At 44.3% G+C, this 13,759-nt stretch overlaps 1 protein-coding gene across 1 annotated transcript; it reads right to left on the bottom strand.

Moving 5' to 3' along the window:
* Nucleotides 1–278: 278 nt before the first annotated feature.
* Nucleotides 279–1,298, bottom strand: LOC125516119. Its single transcript, XM_048681591.1, has one exon. It carries the CDS (start codon nucleotides 1,271–1,273, stop codon nucleotides 551–553), a length of 723 nt encoding a protein of 240 aa, XP_048537548.1. The 5' UTR covers nucleotides 1,274–1,298; the 3' UTR covers nucleotides 279–550.
* Between the last annotated feature and the right edge of the window lie 12,461 nt (nucleotides 1,299–13,759).

The raw sequence follows: 13,759 nt of genomic DNA, 5'->3' as shown, positions 1-13,759 counted from the left end.
CATGGGAGCACCTGAGATGCGGCTATATATTCTCACCTGATCAATTAATTCCATCCAAAGTGAAAAAAAAGACACGATAATGGTACATGCCACAGCAGATCACTTGCCAAGCAAAAGGATGTGTCCGGCGATTACAGTAGAATCTCCAGGTCGTCTCATTCTTCATTTATCTCTCTCTCTCAAAAAAAAATCTCATTCTTAATTGTCCTTATGCAATACCGGTTGAAATTGCTAGTAGTTGATTTAGCTGCACACAATTCCACTGAGAGGACCAAAAAGCTCTTATTAATTGAACAGTGTACCACATACAATGTATGGCCTGAAGTTTTTGGAGGCTGCTTCTGGTTCCTTTTTGTTCAGAGAATATATATATGAACATTTGAAAAATGATTAATCGCTAGTCGCTACTAAGAAAAAATCATCCATCTACTCGCACACCATTCTAACTAATTCACTACGAGATAAACCTCAGGGTGCCTGACATTTTCATACAGTTTATATAACAAAACTTATCTAAAGGAATAGCTCAGCTACGTTTCCCATCTTTGGGCTATTTCTTCCCTGCCGTGGCACTTCGGGACTCTCTCCTTGTAGCCTGGATCTGACGGACACATTCGGCAACCAAGACACTGAAATCTGGGGAGATTTGACCGGTGGGAGGTGGATTAAAGCCAACTATCTTGTAAGCTTGTGATATATTCTTCTGAGATCTTTGCAAGTGAACATTGCAGAGGGAGGGAACTGATGCTTTCAGGATGGGCGTGTTGTGAGTACTTTTCCCAATCTGGGCACCACTCTTGATCATGATGTGGCCGCAGCCCTTGTAGAGTACCTGATTGGGATCGGAGAGGATGTGGTAGTGGCAGTACTTGGCCATGGCCATCGCCCGCACCTTGCACCCCGTCACCCCGCACTTCTTCCTCCTCGGCACCGCCGCCAGCCCAGGCTTCGCCTCCGGGCCAGCGGCCGGCTGCTCGGCCTCGAACGGGCTGCAGCCGAGCTCCCAAACGTACTGCCGGTGCCGGGCGCGCACCTCCTCTGCCATGGCCCAGTACAGCCGGCGGTACGCGGCAAGGAGCCGAGCGGCGCGGCGCCGCCTCCGGCGCAGCACCTCCTCCCGCGTGAGCGCCTCCGCCGTGGCCTCCATCTCTGGCGACGGCGGGCCGCTGGGGGAGCGAGGGTTTCGCGTCACCACCGCTGCTGCCTTCACCTTGGGTACCGGCGCCGGCGCCTCCAGGTTCGTCGTGGCGGGCGGCTGGTAGGAGGAGGTCATGGCGTACCCCGAGATTGTCGCCGGATCTGGGGAAACCGGAGGATGGATGGCTCGGGCCGAGAGGGGATAAACCTCCGCTTCGTTCGTCACCCGTCGTCCGTAAAACCAGCCCACGCACGAGTGTAAACACAAAACCAAACCGGCCCAATTGATATATACCTTTCTCTTTTCCTAATTATTCTCTATCTCTACTACTTAAAAAGAATGTAAGGTTCACATTTCATCCCATCTCAAAAAAAAAGGTTCACATTTCATCTTTTTTTCCATGACCCCTTTGTCCAACCTTCCGTGTATATGATAATCAGTCACCTTAATTTACTTAACTTCTCAACCAATTTTACTTTAATTTACTTACCAAATTTCTAATCAAAATATAAGGTAATTCACGGACATAATTTGATGAACATTTATTGACACAATTATATTATTATTCGTAGGTAAATCATAAGTTAACGTACTAGAATATTTATATCTCATTACAACGCACGGGCATTGTTCTAGTTTCTTTATAAATAGTGAAGGTGAGAACCAAGCTGGGACAATAAGAATAAAACATACCAGTTGATCCCAGACCTTCATGCCCACTCTAACTTACCGTGGGTTGTTATTGGTGTCTTCAATGAAATAATATTGTCGTCAGAAAAAAGAGGAGCCCAGCGGCAACAGTCTAGGCTTAAAGCGTTCCAAGATGCCCTGACAGACTGCTCCTTGGAGGATATTGGATACCATGGCGACAAATTTACCTTTTTCAGAGGAGGACTACGAGAAAGGTTGGATCGAGCAGTATCAAATCCGGGATGGATGGATATGCATCCTTTATGTGGTCTTGTAACCTGGATATGGGCAATTCGGACCACAGACCTATATGTTTGGATACTGAATACCTGGCTGGTGTCGCAGCTCAATGGCGTCGGTCAGGAAGAAAATTTGAGGCAAGATGGCTAGAAGAGGAATTGGTGGAGGAAGTAGTCAGGACGGCATGGCAGAAGGCAGTCGTAAGGGGGCTTTGCCCCTCGGCTAGTGAGAAACTAGCAGCAGTGCATAAAGAACTTCACCAATGGGACAGGAAAGTTTTGAAGGGACCTCGAACCAGACTGAAAACAACGCATCAGGAACTAGAGGCACTGATGCGAGAGCCATATGATGCTGATGGACGGACAAAACAGCAGGACTTGACGCTCAAAATTGAAAACCTCTTAGAGAGGAGGAGATCTACTGGGCCCAACGGGGACATGCAAATTGGCTTCGTCGCGGTGACCGTAATACCAATTTTTTTCATCAGTTTGCTTCGGCCCATAGGCGTCGTAACTTGATCAAGAGATTGAAAGATAATAATAATGCATGGGTTGAGGGAAATGAGAACCTCAAGCCTCTGATTTTTGATTACTTCCAGAACCTGTTTTTATCGGTGGCAGGGCTGATTGATGAAGCTCTACTGAACACAGTAAAACCCGTGGTGACGGGGCAAATGAATGACCTTCTAATTGCCCTATACATGAGGGAAGAAGTAAGAAAAGCTTTTTTTCAAATAGGAGATATGAAAGCCCCAAGCCCTGATGGGCTTCATGCCATCTTCTTCAAACGTTTTTGGCATATCGTTGGAGAGGAACTAACAGATGAAGTGTTACAAGCAATAAACAACAGGAAAATTCCTAATGGGCGGAATGACACTAATGTGGTGCTAACACCTAAAGTTGACAACCCAAAGTTAATTACTCAGTTTAGGCCCATCAGCTTATGTAATGTGGAGTATAAAATCATTTCAAAAATGTTGGCGAACAGGTTGAAAAAAATCCTGCCTGAGTTGATTTCTCCTACACACAGTGCTTTTGTACCAGGTAGGTTAATCACTGGTAATGTGTTGATTGCTTATGAGTGCTTTCATTCCATAAAGAAGAGAACGCATGGGTCGAATGGTATTTGTGTTGTTAAACTGGACATGCTAAAAGCATATGACAGAGTAGAATGGGATTTTTTGAGGCAGATGATGATGAGGTTGCGGTTCCATACACAATGGATTGAGCTAATTATGGAGTGCGTCTCCTCTGTTAAATATCATATCAGATTTAATGACACAGAGACAGATGAATTTATACCAATAGGGGCCTAAGACAGGGAGACCCCCTGTCTCCTTACCTTTTTTTGATCTGTTCTGAGGGACTATCTAGTATGTTAATGCATGAAGAAGAAATAGGTGGAATTGAAGGAATAAAAGTGGCAAGGAATGCCCCTTTAATATCTCACCTTTTGTTTGCAGATGATTCTCTAATTCTTATGAGAGACGCGGTACAAAATGCAAGTGCTTTGAAGAGGGTTCTAGATACATATTGTGAGAGCTCGGGACAGAGACTAAGTACACCTAAATCTAGTGTATTTTTCAGTCCTAATACCAGAGTTAGTGAAAGAGAGGCTGTTTGTGGGATGATGAACATATTAACTGAAGCTTTGTCTGACAATTACTTGGGACTACCGACAATTGTGGGTGTTGATAGAAGTGATAGCTTTCAACATCTTGTTGATACAATGTGTCAGAGGTGAAGGGTTGGAAGGAAAAATTCCTATCAATTCAAGGTAAAGAAATCCTTCTCAAAGCGGTAGCTCAGGCAATTCCATTGTATGATATGTTTGTGTTTAAATTACAGAAAGGAATTTGCAAAGCAATAACTGATGAAATATCAAGCTTTTGGTGGGGTGATGGAGAGGAAAAAAGGAAAATGCACTGGTTTGCATGGTGGAAGATGTGTGTACCAAAGAAGAAGGGAGGAACGGGATTCAGAGACCTTCATAGCTTTAACCTTGCTATGTTAGCAAAGCAGTGTTGGCGACTGATCCACAATCCTGACTCTTTGTGTGCACAGGTCCTAGGTGCAAAATACTACCCGGATGGTAATATCATGCGAGCTGGACCGAAGAAAGGTTCCTCGTTCACATGGCAAAGTATCTTTGCGGGAATACAAACGTTCAAGAGGGGATGTATTTGGAGGGTGGGTACGGGTTCACAGATTAATATCTGGGAGGATCCATGGATTCCATCAAGCCCGTCAAGGAAAGTAATCACCCCTAGAGGGGGAGTTATGTTATCAAAAGTGCAAGATACAATTGACCCACACACGGGTCAGTGGGATGAGGCACTTATTCAGAGTGTGTTCACACCTGTTGATGTAAGCAGAATACTACAAATCCCACTCCAAGTTAAAGTATTAGAGGATTTTGTGGCATGGCAATTCACAACGTCAGGAACATTTTCAGTTCGCTCGGCTTATCACGTAGAGTTTGACCACCAGTTCGGTCGGCATTATAGAGAGACTAACAGTCCATGAACTGCTCAGCTAAACGGGGTCTGGAGGGAGATTTGGCACCTCGGCTTACCGGGAAAGATCAAACATTTTGGTTGGAAAGTGCTTAATGGAGTTCTACCGTGCTATGGTGTGCTGGCGGACAGACATGTTCCCTTAATCCCGCAATGCCAATATGTAAGGTTGGCTTGGAAGATATTCGGCACTGTTTATTCACATGTGATAGAGCTCGACTTGTGTGGGCATCACTAGGATTAATAGAGGAGATAGATAAAGTTGTTATACAGGACCGGTCTGGATATGTTAATTTGGATACATTGATCTGATTGCAGAAGCTAGCAGGGGACATTCAAATGGCCGAGCTTATTCTGGTTGCTATGTGGTTTATATGGTGGCAGCGGAGGCAAGTATCGAAAGGGGAGACAATTTCAACCCCGGAACAATCAGCTATCTCAATACGAGTTCTCGCTACCAACTTTGTTCGAGCAAATACACCAAAATTGGCCACCTACAAGAAAGATCAAGTGTGGAAAAAGCCAGGTAGGGGAGTTATAAAGCTTAATGTGGATGCATCATTTCATGAGGAGAATCTTCATGGAGCATGTGGCGTTGTTGCACGTGATGACCATGACAAATTGTTGGGAGCAGCAACACAAGTTCTACCTCATGTATCAAGTGCGGGATCAGCTGAAATCTTGGCTATCCGCTCTAGACTATACCTAGCAGCTAACCTTTGATGCACCAAGATCATTATAGAATCAGACTGTATGCATGCTTTGGAGGCAATATCTGATCCGGCTACGTATATGGGAGTCGACGTCCCGGTTGTGATGGAGTGCTCCCTCCTGGCGATGGAGTTTACAAGTGTTAGTTTTGATTTTTGTAATAGAGAGGCTAATATGCTTGCAGACGGTCCTGCAAATCATTGTCTTAGTAGTAGAATTTCTGAAAGTTGGGAATCTTCCGTCCCTGACTTTGTTCTTCACCACATTGTAAATGATCTTTCCATTATTTGAGGAATAAAGTCATGACATCCAAAAAAAACACTGAAGGTGAGCAGAGGTCTTTTTTTTTGCAAGGGAAAAAGGGACTTTATTACTTAAGGTGGAGAGTCTGCCATACAAATGCTAACAACTTCACTAGTCCCCGACCCAAACCACATGGCGGTACGACATGTGCATCTACCATACACAACAAGGCAATGAGTGACCTTGTTCTGCGATCGGCTAATATGAGCAAAAACTATCCCCCTCGTACTATCAACAATCAACACTTGAATCTCTTGCACTAGTGCAATTGATACGTCTCCGTCGTATCTACTTTTCCAAACACTTTTGTCCTTGTTTTGGACTCTAACTTGTATGATTTGAATGGAACTAACCCGGACTGACGCTGTTTTCAGCAGAATTGCCATGGTGTTGTTTTATGTGCAGAAAACAAATATTCTCGGAATGACCTGAAACTCCACAGAACATCTTAGAAAAAATAATAAAAAATCCTCGCCAAAGATGAAGACCAGGGGGCCCACACCCTGTCCACGAGGGTGGGGGCGCGCCCCCTACCTCGTGGGCCCCCTGGATGCCCTCCGACGCCAATTCCAACTCTATATATCTGCTTTCGGAGAGAAAAAAATCAGAGAGAAAAAATCATCGCGTTTTACGATACGGAGCCGCCGCCAAGCCCTAAAACCTCTCGGGAGGGCTGATTTGGAGTCCGTTCGGGGCTCCGGAGAGGGGGATTCGTCGCCGTCGTCATCATCAACCATCCTCCATCACCAATTTCATGATGCTCACCGCCATGCGTGAGTAATTCCATCGTATCTTGCTGGACGGTGATGGGCTGGATGAGATTTATCATGTAATCGAGTTAGTTCTGTTAGGGTTTGATCCCTAGTATCCACTATGTTCTGAGATTGATGTTGCTATGACTTTGCTATGCTTAATGCTTGTCACTAGGGCCCAAGTGCCATGATTTCAGAACTGAACCTATTATGTTTTCATGAATATATGTGTGTTCTTGATCCTATCTTGCAAGTCTATAGTCACCTACTATGTGTTATGATCCGGCAACCCCGAAGTGACAATAATCGGGACCACTCCTGGTGATGATCATAGTTTGAGGAGTTCATGTATTCACTATGTGCTAATGCTTTGTTCCGGTTCTTTATTAAAAGGAGGCCTTAATATCCCTTAGTTTCCAATAGGACCCTGCTGTCATGGGAGGGTAGGACAAAAGATGTCATGCAAGTTCTTTTTCATAAGCACATATGACTATATACGGAATACATGCCTACATTACATTGATGAATTGGAGCTAGTTCGATGCCACCCTATGTTATGACTGTTACATGATGAACCGCATCCGGCATAATCATCCATCACTGATCCGGTGCCTACGAGTTTTCCATATTCTGGTTTACGCTTATTTACTTTCCCGCTGTTACTGTTACAATCACTACAAAATACCAAAAATATTTACTATTGCTCGCACTACTCTTTTGTTACCGTTACCACCATTATCATATTACTTTGCTACTAAACACTCTACTGCAGATACTAAGTTTCCAGGTGTGGTTGAATTGACAACTCAGCTGCTAATACTTGAAAATATTCTTTGGCTCCCCTTGTGTCGAATCAATAAATTTGGGTTGAATACTCTACCCTCGAAAGCTGTTGTGATCCCCTATACTTGTGGGTTATCAAGACCTTTTTCTGACGCCGTTGCCGGGGAGCATAGCTCTATTCTTTGAGTCACTTGGGATTTATATCTGCTGGACACTATGAAGAACTTGAAAGACGCTAAGACAACAATTTATCCCTCAACTACGAGAGGAGGTAAGGAACTGCCATCTAGCCTTGCACTTGATTCACCTTCTGTTATGAGTAAGCTAGCGATGGAGAGCTCAAATATTAGTTATACTTTGATAAACATTATCCTGAAACTATTACATTGCCTGCTCCTTCTTTGTTTAATTTTGTAGGACCCTATCTCGTTACGTGGGCTGCCGTCCAAGCTTACAAGAATCCTGCACTAGCCCCAGAACCGGAGCCACAAGATGAGCCTCCACGACAATCTGTTTATTCTTGGGATCCAGAGATGACTGTCAGCCAGTGGCAGTCAGAGTCCTCTTCTTCATCACAGTATGATCCCAGTTATTCTTCGTCGCAGTATGACCCCAGCTACACCTACGGGTATCCGCCATGCTATCCCTGGCAATAGACCCACTTAGGCCAAAAGCCTAAGCTTGGGGGAGTACGTATTTCTCACCGACATTACATTTATGCTCACACACACTCATTGCTAGATGTCGGTGCTCATACTCTTTCACTGTAATATCCATGTTAGTTTATTTTCTTTTTCCTGCTTTCTTCTTGTGTGTTTGTTAAACCTTAAGAAAAACCAAAAAAAGTTAGTAGTAGTTTACTTTTCTGCTGTAGTAGTAGTAATTAAAAAGAAAACCCAAAAATATTTCCTGTTCTTCTTTTGCTTGTTGAGAGCTTTCCCGTGTAAATAGTTTTTATCTCTTTTCTTTTCTTTGGGGGTCAGTAGGAGAAGACCATAATTAAATTGTTGAAGTGGCTCTTATATGCATTATTGTTGATTTAACCCAGAGCCCATATTACCTTGTCTTCTTCTGTTTATTGAAAGGCAATTATGATGACATATATAATGGACTGACTGAGATGGAAAAGCTGGTATGAACTCGACCTCTTTTGTTTTTGTAAATATGATGAGCCCGTCGTTCTTTATTCAGCGTATTATGAATAAACATGTTTGCAATGACAATTAGAGATCATAGTTGCTTGTGCCATGCTTGATTAGCTATGAGTTATAATGGTTTACCTTGTGTGCCAACATGCTATTGAGATGATTATGGTGTGGTATGATGGGGTGGTATCCTCCTTTGAATGATTTAAGTGACTTGACTTGGCACATGTTCACGCATGTAGTTGAAACAAAATCAACATAGCCTTCACGATATTTATGTTCATGGTGGATTATATCCTACTCATGCTTGCATGCAATGTTTATTAATTTTAATGCATGTACATGGCTGTTGTCGCTCTCTAGTTGGTCGTTTCCCAGTCTTTTGCTAGCCTTCACCTGTACTAAGTGGGAATACTGCTTGTGCATCCAATCCCTTTAAACCCCAAAGTTATTCCAGATGAGTCCACTATACCTTCCTATATGCGGTACCTACCTGCCGTTTCAAGTAAATTTGTATGTGTCAAACTCTAAACCTTCAAATAAACATTCTGTTTTGTATGCTCGAATAGCTCATGTATCAACCAAGGCTGTCCTTATCTTCTGTGTTAGGCGGGTTATTCTCAAGAGGAGTGGACTCCGCTCCTCACTCACGAGAAAATGGCTAGTCACCGGGATGCCCAGTCCCATGCTTTATGCAAACTACATCAAAATTAATTGCAAACAAAACTCCCCCTGGGACCTGATGTATGTTGGAGACACTCGTTGTTTCGAGCAAGTCATGGATTGATGCTTGTTGGTGGAGGGGGAGTATAAACTTTACCATTCTGTTTAGGAACCACCTATAATGTGTTTAACATGGAAGATATCGCCATCTCTTAGTTGTTACGTTGACAATGAAAGTATACCGCTCAAAATGCAATTTATCTCTATTTCAAAACCGAGCTCTGGCACCTCTACAAATCCCTACTTCCCTCTGCGAAGGGCCTATCCATTTACTTTTATGTTGAGTCATCACCCTCTTATTAAAAAGCACTAGCTGGAGAGCACAGCTGTCATTTGCATTCATCATTGTTAATTTATATTGGGTATGACTATGATTAGATCTCTTTTACCAGGAATTACAATGTCTAGTCAGTCCTTGATATTTAAAGGTGCTCTGCATTTATATTTTGCGGTCTCAGAAAGGGCTAGCGAGATACCATCTTGTTATATCATATTATGATTGTTTTGACAACGTGTTGTCATACGAGATTTATTATTATGGCTTGGTAGTTGATTATGCTGTTGATATGAGTAATTATGAGACCTGAGAATTATTGTAAATGTGGTTAGTTATGATATACGCTGAAAATTGAATGCTGGCTTGACATAGTTACAACAACAAGAGCAAACAGAGTTTGTAAAAGTTTTTCTTTCTTTCTTTTAGTTTGTCAACTGAGTTGCTTGAGACAAGCAAGGGTTTAAACTTGGGGGAGTTGATACGTCTCCATCGTATCTACTTTTCCAAACACTTTTGCCCTTGTTTTGGACTCTAACTTGTATGATTTGAATGGAACTAACCCGGACTGACGCTGTTTTCAGCAGAATTGCCATGGTGTTGTTTTATGTGCAGAAAACAAATATTCTCGGAATGACCTGAAACTCCACGAAACATCTTAGAAAAAATAATAAAAAATCCTCGCCAAAGATGAAGACCAGGGGGCCCACACCCTGTCCACAAGGGTGGGGGGCGCCCCCCCCCTCTAGGGCGCGCCCCCTACCTCGTGGCCCCCCTAGATGCCCTCCGACGCCAATTCCAACTCTATATATCTGCTTTCGGAGAGAAAAAAATCAAAGAGAAGAAATCATCGCGTTTTACGATATGGAGCCGCCGCCAAGCCCTAAAACCTCTCGGGAGGGCTGATCTGGAGTCCGTTCGGGGCTCCGGAGAGGGGGATTCGTCGCCGTCGTCATCATCAACCATCCTCCATCACCAATTTCATGATGCTCACCGCCATGCGTGAGTAATTCCATCGTAGGCTTGCTGGACGGTGATGGGTTGGATGAGATTTATCATGTAATCAAGTTAGTTCTGTTAGGGTTTGATCCCTAGTATCCACTATTTTCTGATATTGATGTTGCTATGACTGTGCTATGCTTAATGCTTGTCACTAGGGCCCGAGTGCCATGATTTCAGATCTGAACCTATTATGTTTTCATGAATATATGTGTGTTCTTGATCCTATCTTGCAAGTCTATAGTCACCTACTATGTATTATGATCCGGCAACCCCGAAGTAACAATAATCGGGACCACTCCCGTTGATGACCATAGTTTGAGGAGTTCATGTATTCACTATGTGCTAATGCTTTGTTCCGGTTCTCTATTCAGGGCTGGCCCTGAGGGGGGGCAAGGGGGGCGGCCGCCCTAGGCCCCCAAAATCCAGGGGGCCCCACCCAGGTATGTAGGCAGGCTATGTCCTATGTCAGAAAAATAATCAAAAGAGCCGGGGCGCTGGGCTTCTCGCGGGCAGGCGCGCGCACGCACAAGCAGCAGCAGGCCCATAGCCCGATCCCACCCAGCGAACGATTCGGACGTGATCACTTCACGTAAAAAAACGAGAAATCACGATCCCTTCTTATTCCATGATTTCCATCTCGCACCGATTACCAGTCCCAGCCCTAGGCCGCCGACGCCATACTGTTGCGCCCAGGCTCCTGCTAGTAATGCCTCCTAATCCAGTTCGCTGGCGCCGCTGATTACAATTCCCGCGGACTCCAACTGAATTGCTCTCCGGTATAGCCTCTAGGTCCTGTATAGGCAGGCATACGCACTGACACTCATCAGGTAATCAGGTATATCACGATTGTATTGTCATTCCTTGATGCATAGCCGGCACCGTTCAAGAATTGATGTTTTTCTTTTCAGCACTGCGTGTTAACCATGTCGTCCAGAAACAGGACGCATCCATCGGGTAGCAATAAAAGGAAAATAAAGGAAGGTGCGGATAAATTGGTACAATCACAGCACTGAGACATTCACAAATTTCTCAAGAGTAATATTGGTGCTTCCATTGCTTCGATAAACCAAGATGACGAGTTGGTGATGGTTGCCAAAGAAGAAGAGCAAGAGCAACCAACTAATGAGAATTCAGGAATCGGATCAGCAAGAAAAATATGTCAACACCAACATCGGCGACAACAATGTAAGTGGCTCCGAGAGTGTAGGTAATTCATCAGATACTTAAACACAACATGCTAGTGTTGATGAACAACTAGTTTATACTCCCGATATTTATCATCTAAGAATTTGGGATAGTCCTGATAATAAAGCAAGAGATATCTGAGTTGAGAAAGGGCCTATGAGAGAGGGGGAAATGGAATACCACGTAGATAATGCAGGAAGACATTTTTCATGTGCTCATTATTCATAGGAAATTAAGCAATGGAGAGGAGCATTATACAAAATGGTTAGTATATTCAGAAGATGAAATGCATGGGCCGAAAGAAGCTTTTCAAAGTTGTATTTATTGAAGAATTATTTGAGGTCAACAAAGACTCGCGAGAGGTTAAATGGTTTGGCTACACTACTATGCGTCGAGAGGAAATTATTGGATGACATTGACATTGACCTCATCATAAGTGACTTTGCATCTAGGAATGCTAGAAGAATTTTTGAAGGTAATATATATAAACAATTGTATGTGCATGCTGATTTTAGATGCATTTAACTGTTATTGATATATTCCGTGTATACGTATATTCGTGTTGTTATTATGATGTCTACATTAAGGGCCTCGAGTTTTAGTTTCGCCCTGGGCCCCCAAAATCACAGGACCAGCCCTGTCTCTATTAAAAGGCGGCCTTAATATCCCTTAGTTTCCAATAGGACCCCGCTGCCACGGGAGGGTAGGACAAAAGATGTCATGCAAGTTCTTTTCCATAAGCACGTATGGCTATATACGGAATACATGCCTACATTACATTGATGAATTGGAGCTAGTTCTGTGTCACCCTATGTTATGACTGTTACATGATGAACCGCATCCGGCATAATCATCCATCACTGATCCGGTGCCTACGAGTTTTCCATATACTGGTTTACGCTTATTTACTTTCCCACTGTTACTGTTACAATCACTACAAAAATATCAAAAACATTTACTATTGCTCGCACTATTCTTTTGTTACCGTTACCACCACTATCATATTACTTTGCTACTAAACACTCTGCTGTAGATACTAAGTTTTCAGGTGTGGTTGAATTGACAAATCAGCTGCTAATACTTAAGAATATTTTTTGGCTCCCCTTGTGTCGTATCAATAAATTTGGGTTGAATACTATACCCTCGAAAACTGTTGCGATCCCCTATACTTGTGGGTTATCAGCAATGAACATTGATCGATCCCGCGTGGGACTCTTAATCATCATTACCGCCTCTGTACAGTCCATCTCGACAACAAAGGAAAGCAGGGTCCTGTCCAGGGCGTTATCACACGTACGTATTTCCTTGCAAGCTGTGTAGATGATGGTGCTGGTATCACCCCGCAGGACCATGCCGCCCCCGGCTGCACCCGTCTCCTGTACGAAACTTCCGTCCGTATTCAGCTTGGCCCAGCCTTCACGCGGCCGAGACCAACGCAGCTCCTCACGGTCCTGCTTGTCTCTAGCTGTAGCGGCCCCCAATTTGGTGGCCGGTAAGTGCAACACCATTTTCCCTTTGTCCATGTTCCCCAACGGGTGCTGCTGAATACACAACAAGGAGCTTATGTAGCCATGGAGGAAATGACGTGAGGCTTATATTGGTGGTGCTTGTTTCCCATGCGTGAGCTCATTCCGGATGTACCAAGTCCGCCACATGGTCATTAAGACGATCACGTGGACTGTATCTGAGAATGGCTCCAGCAGACTAAAAAGCCATTCTGGACAAGTGTTACAGATATTGTCGACGTCCGGGAGCGGCTAGTCCATAGCCATCACACGCCATAATTTTTTCGCCAGTGAACACCTGCACATTGCGTCGAAACTGTCCTCCCAATCCACACCACGCAAAAGAGCACAAATCATTAAGTCCGAGAGTGCGAGAAAATTTGTTCGCCCAGGTGGCAAGGGAATTAGTAACCAGCCTCCATGCAAACACGCGTAGCTTAGGGGGAGTAGGGCACCCCCATATGGTCTTCCAGATGGCGCGACGACCATCCAGTGCTCTGCTCGATGCGCTCGCCAATGGACGCTTGCGCTCATCCATGGCGAAGCGGTATGCAGAGCGAATTGTGAAAACACCGGATTTCTCCGGGGCCCAGGCGAGAACATCCTCAATGACCCGTGGGGAGGTCCGGATACGAGTGATGGCGCCGACGTCAACATGAAGGAAGTGTTGGTGCAGAAGGTCCAACCGCCATGCTCCATTTGCATCCAACAGGTCCGCAACGCGATGGAGCCTGCACGTCCCCTAGGGCGTGATGAGTTGGCCCGGCGGCTCCCGAGGCAGCCACTGGTCCCT

This window comes from Triticum urartu, chromosome 6 (genome assembly GCF_003073215.2).
Source record: "Triticum urartu cultivar G1812 chromosome 6, Tu2.1, whole genome shotgun sequence".
NCBI lineage: Eukaryota > Viridiplantae > Streptophyta > Magnoliopsida > Poales > Poaceae > Triticum > Triticum urartu.
This window is presented reverse-complemented; position numbering and strand designations above follow the sequence as displayed.

What these genes read in the sequence shown, in the direction of transcription:
- LOC125516119 (XM_048681591.1), bottom strand. Translation starts at nt 1,273, where the DNA reads ATGACCTCCTCCTACCAGCCGCCCGCCACGACGAACCTGGAGGCGCCG.